The sequence below is a fragment of the Gekko japonicus genome, unplaced genomic scaffold, assembly GCF_001447785.1.
Source record: "Gekko japonicus isolate JY-2015 unplaced genomic scaffold, Gekko_japonicus_V1.1 scaffold1924, whole genome shotgun sequence".
Classification (NCBI taxonomy): Eukaryota; Metazoa; Chordata; class Lepidosauria; order Squamata; family Gekkonidae; genus Gekko; species Gekko japonicus.
This window is the reverse complement of record NW_015175419.1, coordinates 17,454-24,213: the sequence shown is the minus strand read 5'-3', so window position 1 is coordinate 24,213 and position 6,760 is coordinate 17,454. Positions and strand designations below refer to the sequence as shown.

The 6,760-nt window shown below is 45.0% G+C and overlaps 1 protein-coding gene across 2 annotated transcripts in view; it reads left to right on the top strand.

The window, feature by feature from the left end:
- The window catches only part of RAB3GAP1 (RAB3 GTPase activating protein catalytic subunit 1), a 45,098-nt gene that overhangs the window by 31,494 nt on the left and 6,844 nt on the right, over positions 1-6,760 (top strand). Inside the window, exons 18-20 of one of the 2 annotated variants that reach the window (XM_015425784.1) lie at positions 1-301; positions 4,095-4,232; positions 5,091-5,318. In XM_015425784.1, the coding sequence (XP_015281270.1) occupies positions 1-301; positions 4,095-4,232; positions 5,091-5,318 (667 nt within the window). The remainder of the gene's footprint in view (positions 302-4,094; positions 4,233-5,090; positions 5,319-6,760) is intronic. The other variant, XM_015425783.1, reaches the window with a different exon arrangement.

The following is a 6,760-nucleotide window of genomic DNA, read 5'->3' as shown; positions in this document are numbered from 1 at the left end:
CTCTTCCAGTGATACTGGCACACCTGACCTGTTGGGCAGAGATTATCACAAGGAGAGTGATAAGGAGAAGGGAGAAGTAGGGAAGTCTTGGGAGTCATGGAGTGATAGTGAAGAAGAATTTTTTGAATGCCTAAGTGATACCGAAGAACTTAAAGGAAATGGACAAGAAAATGTGAAAAAGGGGGTTGCAAAAGAAGGCAGCAAAGAGACTTCAGCCTTAAAGCCAGAAGGTCGTTTACATCAGCATGGCAACTTGACTTTGCTTCATCCTGGGGAACCTCTCTATATTCCAATAACACAGGTTAGACTGTAGCTTGAAAGTATTTCTGCTGGTCTTCTACTTCTTACTATGTAGAAGATGACTGGGTGAGCAACTGTATTGGTGGATTTGGTCCCCCACAAGTGCAGGTTTGTGTCATGAATGTTTCTACATAGGATGACCCACCTCCCACCATCTGAAATGCAGTGATTTACAGGACACTGGTGAAACAGTTGCATAAATTAACTCTGCTATGAACCCTACTCCTGTATTTTTTATAGTTGCTCAAAGATGTGTAATTTTGTCTGGAAAGGCAGGGCTAGGAAGATAAGAGCATGATCCAGCCAAAGGTAAGCACTTCAAATGCCCATTGATTTTTACCAGTGTGGAGAATGCAAATGCTTAAATGGGTCCTCCTGAAATCAGTGGCGTTAGAAATGCTGTTCTTTTGCGATCGTATGGACCGATTTTCCCCCACAGTTAGAACGGTGTGAGATAGAGTGCCCCTATTTTATTCCTGTGTCTGAGGACATATGCATGACCCTGCCCCCCAAATTTAGGTACAGTAAATTTAATAGTTGTTAAGGTGCCCCCAAGACTCTTTGTTTTGATTGCAGCAGGCTAACCCAGATACCCCTCCATGTAAAATGCTCTTTCCTAAAAATCCGACCACGGTTGCCTGTTGATTATATCCTGTCTTGTCTTCCACCCTGGAACTCTAGTGGCTTACATGGGATCCCCAGGAGGCCTTGTATCCAGGCCCTCAGAATAGAACTACTTAGCTTCAGCAAGGCTTGCAGTATTTTGTGCCCCTCCAACCATGCTCTGGGAACTGTTTAGCTTTGTGACAATATAAAAACGTTAGGGTTATGGCACTCCTAAGCAATGTTCCCTCTAAACTGTGAAGTCTTGTGAGCAAAAATTCTACCTTGTGAGCTACTGGCATTAAAGTTGTGAGTGAGCGATTTGGCTACTGCATACATTAGTTTGCTCTGCAGTCATCCCTCCTGAGCTAAGACAAAAATCTGTGAGCTGGAGGCTAAAAAACTCAGCTTAGAGGGAACACTGCTCCTAAGCCTGTTTCCCACTTTTCCCCCTTATAGGAAGCTATAGGATGGGAACTAATTGTTTTATACCAGTACTTCTGCCACTGCTAAGCAGTACTTGCTTTCTTCCCAGTCTATTTCATTAATATAAATGGATGATCAGTGTTAGTTTTAGTGAAATATGCATAGTGCTGCCAGCGGCTTGTTTTCTTTTTCAAATTAAGGAGCATTGCAGCAGAACAAATGGAACCAGTAACAGGTTCTGTGTTGGTGTTTTGTCTCCCTTTATAGCTGAGGATTTGTATTGTAAAGAATTCTGGTTTTGGTTTTAGTAAACATGTTCTTGTAATCCGATAAAGAATGTGGACATAACACAAGTGCTGTTAGTGTAAAAAAATCTATTGAGGATTCCACTGCTCACTTGTACTTTTGGATTGGAAAATATGGGGCTGCAGCCTGCAAGACCGTATATTTGTGGCCATGTCAGCAGCTAGGCACTAAAGGTTCTTCCATGCTGAAGTCACAGGTAGTTTTGTTGGCCTGCATATGACCTGACGACACAGTAAAGAAAACATAAGTGCTGTTAAGGTTTCTGAAAAAAGGTGGAGGGATTTCTGCTGATTCTCTTCTACTGCTGTAGCTGGGGGGGGGGGGGGGGGCGCCAGTGGGCACCCGGAAGTAGCACAGTGGGAGATCTGCAGTGGAAGGACAGAATCATTGGGAATCACTGTCTCTCTTAAGAAAACTTAATTGCTCATAACTTCTTTGGAATGTGGTTGGATACAGGTTGCAATTCTGGGAGTTTCTATGTTTTTCCAGGAATTTCAACTGCCAAAGGGATAGGGAAATGGACACAATTGATGGATATAAATTATTTAATTTGGACACTGTTAAATGTCCATGCCTAATAAGAGTGATCTTGACTCCCATCAAATCACACTGTTGATCTCGAAAACCGGGTTTTTTGCCATTCTGATTACTCTTTTATCTGAAACTAGCCTGATACCCCGTGCTTCACTACAGCATTTAAGTTCCGTAAATCCAGTTATAATATTGATTATGTGAAGTTTGAAATGTGACATTTGTTGTAGGAATTCTAATGGAGAAGATTGTAGTGTAAAGGTTGAAGTAAGACATGTGTGTGTTTTTTTCCTCTACCGAAGGACCTCTCTGTAGACCACAGTGGTGGTTCTGCCCTCAGGTGCTAGGATCACCAGGCTGCTTGGTGAGCTCACTCTGGAGCAGGTTCCTAGAAAGGTTCTTTACTATCTTCCCATGAACATTCATAAACTCAATTGCCATGCTGGCTGTTAAGAGAAATATCTGTTCAGGAGTCTGGAATCACTGATTTCTGTAATTGTCCTCAACTGTCTGCAGTCTCTTCTGACTGTGTTTTTACCTCAGGACATTGAGATCCATAGCTGAGCAATCAGAGGAAGGTGGGTGCAAGTAGGCAGGTTTTACCTCAGAACTCTGAACTACACAGTTGACCAGTCGGGGGGGGGGGGGGTACAACATCGCAAGCGCGCGGGGGGGGGGGGGGGGGGGGGGGGGGGGGCAAGGAGGCAGCAGCCTGCCAGGCACATGGAAACAATTGGGGAACACATTTTGCCCCTTTTTTACCCCCTTAGGGGGTCATGTTTCTCAGAAATCTCTTCGGTGGGGGGGGTTTGACATCATGGTAGGAATGTATTCCCCTTATTTTGGCTTTCTTGGTGCAGGGGTTTGGCCTGGGCATTGGATTTTGGGTGGGCATACCCCCCCCCTTTTTTTTTTTTTACAAAAATGCTCCACATTTATGTTACATTTAAGAAGTGGGACGTAACTCCAAATTCAAAACACCATCCGAGCAATCAGATATTAAGCAAGTTCATATGAACCAATTTTCTAGAACCCACATTTTAAGAAGTTAAATAACCTAATAAAGGAAACCACTTTTCTACACATTTGGGGCATGTTTCCATAGTGTGTGGGAGTGTGTCTAAAGCCATTGGTGTGGCTGAGCCAGCAACATCCTGCTGGGGCAGTGTCCCTGATGGATTAAAGCACCCTGGCCTTGCTCCTACACCTGACAAACACCTGTGTGGTGTAACTGTGGGGAGTGGATTGTGTTTAAAGGCATTGGGGAGGCTGGGCCAGCAGCAGCATTAAGGCAATCCTGCTGAGCAAACCTCCCCAACGGCTGTAAGCATCCAACCTCCTCTCCTACACCTGACAGGCAGCTGACTGTCCAGTGTAGGAGGGGGGATAAGTATTAGAAGCCACTGTGCAGGCAGGGCTGGCAGGATCACTAAGGCATTACTGCTGGGGCAGGCTCCCTGATGGCTTTCAGCACCCTGCATCCACTGCTGCACCTGACAGATAGCTTCTGTCAGGTGTAGGAGGGGGGGAGTGTGTTGGAAGCCATCCAGGAGGCTGGGCCAGTAGCACTGCTGCTCCTCACAGGCGATTGGCCATTCCGGATTTCCTCAACTGACATTAGCTCTCTGCAGTCTGTTGTAACTATTTTTTTTTAACCGCGGAACCAATCAGAGAGTGGGGGGGTGCAAGGAGGCAGCAATCTGGCAGCCACATAGGAAGCAATGGGGGAGCACATTTTACCCCTTTTGACCCCCTTAGGGGGTCGAATTTCTAAAAATCCCTTCTTAACGAGCACCTACACCATGGTGGGAGCACTCTCCCCGAATTTGGTGTCTCTAGGTCCAGTGGTTTGGCCTGGGCGTTGATTTTACGGTGAGGAGACTTTATTTTATATACAAGCTTCTGTGTTTGTACTTTGTACTTTTTAGGAACCAGCTCCTATGACCGAAGATCTGTTAGAGGAACAGTCTGAAGTTCTGGCTAAACTGGGAACGTCAGCAGAAGGAGCTCATCTTCGAGCTCGCATGCAAAGCGCTTGTTTGCTATCAGATATGGAATCCTTCAAGGTAAATACTGACTTACAAATTCCAAGGTTTTGTCTTAATAATATGCATACAGTATAAAAATGCAAATGGAACTAATAACAGGATCTTTCAGTAACAGTTTGCTTTACCTATTCATTTTTGTTTTATTTGACTCTTTCTCTGTCTAAAGACAATATAACAATGTGTGTCAGTGGTTTAAAAAGTTCAGTTCATCATTTTTGGTGTGTGTGACAATGTTCTAATTTGGTTTGTGTCTTACTAAGTTGTTGTTGTTCAGTCGCACAGTCGAGTCCGACTCTTTGCGACCCCATGGACCAGCTCCCTCCAGGCCCTCCGGTCTTCCGCCATCCTCTGAAGTTTGCTCAACTTCATGTTCGTTGCATCGATGACACTGTCTAACCATCTGGGCTAAGCAACCAGGGTGGCCCTTCTTAGCTTCTGAGATCTGACGAATTCAGACTAGCCGGGGCTATCCAGGTCAGGTCATTGTAGACTTGGTGACTTCTGTGGGCATTGAAGACTTCTAGTATTCACGCTTGAAAATGAAAACTGAGACACAGTTGTGCTTTGGTAAATCAGTTAAGCCTCTTTGATTAAGACACTTTAGTCTTGAAGAAAAGTCAGTGGTGGCTCTGGAATATTTTTCAAAAAATTACAAGCTAAACAGGAAGTCTGAAATAATCACTAATTACTCTCAACTACTTAAGCTCACTCATAGTATATAGTCAACTAAAAGAAAAAGAAACACAGCTGCTGGTAGCCAAGAAACATTAAATATTTTAAAATGACAAACAATAGAAGCCAATCCCGTTAACCGTGTTTTGATTTGGCAGGCACATGCTGGGAGGGAAAAATGTGTTTGCTTCTTTTCTCCCCAAGGCTGCCAACCCTGGTTGTTGTCTAGAAGATTTTGTGAGATGGTATTCGCCCCGGGATTACATTGAAGAGGAAACTGTGGATGAGAAAGGAAATGTAGTCATTCAGGGTGAGCTGAGTGCGCGAATGAAGATTCCAAGTAACATGTGGGTTGAAGCGTGGGAGACAGCAAAGGCGATTCCAGCAAGAAGGCAGAGGCGACTCTTTGATGATACTCGAGAGGCAGAGAAGGTAAAGAGACAGCTGCTTGTCCCGTGTGAAGTTTAAAATGTGTTAATGCTAAAATGATGTACCCTCATCTATGTAGAGTATACTAGATCCCTTTGTTATTGCTTGGGAGATTAATATAAACTGTGCAGTTACTTTTATTATGAGATTGAATGATCCAGTTTTCTTCTGGAAAGAGTCCGCAGTATTGGTAATCATTTTGTTTGTGCCTGGAGTGGGAACCAGCCCATGGTGACGAGGGAGAGAAGGATGACATAGGCACACTGTGCTGGGAAGACTTCAGCCACAGCCAGTGCACCTGCAGCCCCTTCCAAACATAAACTGTGGACCAAATTGGAACCTGCAGCCGTCAGGTCCACTTACTGCACCCTCCCTCAGCCATGCAGCTGGCCAGTGGTGGCAAGGCTGCAGAAAACCGCCCAAGAGCCACCAGGCTGAGAGCCAGTGCTGGGTGCAACTGCTCAGAGTAACCCTGTTTTCCCCCCCCCCCACACACACACACACTCAGGCACCAGTAGTGCTCCACCTTAAGGGTGAGAGCTAGACTTATGGGAGTACATACACTGAACTGAGGAAAACTTGAAATAATTTATAGAACAATTCTGGTCACCACACGTTAAAAATGATATTATAGCTTTGGAAAAAGTTCAGAAAAGGGCAACTCGAATGATAAAGGGGTTGGAACACTTTCCCTATGAGGAAAGGTTAAGGCGCTTAGGGCTCTTTAGCTTGGAGAAACGACGACTGAGGGGTGACATGATTGAGGTTTATAAGATTATGCATGGGAAAGAGCAGGTAGAGAAAGAGGTACCTTTCTCCCTTTCTCACAATACAAGAACTCGTGGGCACTCCATGAAATTGCTGAGCGGTCGGGTTAGAACGGATAAGAGGAAGTACTTCTTCACCCAAAGAGTGATTAACACTTGGAATTCACTGCCACAGGAAGTGGTGGCGGCTACAAGCATGGACAGCTTCAAGAGGGAATTAGATAAGCATATGGAACAGAGGTCCATCAGTGGCTATTAGCCACAAGGCATAGATAGGGACTCTGGGGCAAGTGATGCTCTGTCATCTTGGTGCTTGGGGGGGTCAACAGTGGGAGGGCTTCTAATGTCCTGGCCCCACTGGTGGACCTCCTGATGGCACTGGTATTTCTGGCCACTGTGTGATACAGAGTGTTGGACTGGATGGGCCTTTGGCCTGATCCAACATTGGCATCTCTTATGTTCTTATGTTCTTATGTTGTGAGCATGAATTTTTTTGTAAGTTTCTCTTGTCAGTAATTACAGTGGTCCTTCTTTCCTCCTTTCGGTTTCCCACATTCTTTATCAGGTCCATGCTGCTTCCCCCCTTCCTGCCGTTACTCACCTGTTTGCTGCAAATGGTGCTCTTACTTTTGGAATTGTTCTTGCAGCAAGCTTCCAAAGGTGTCTGACTGATGAATT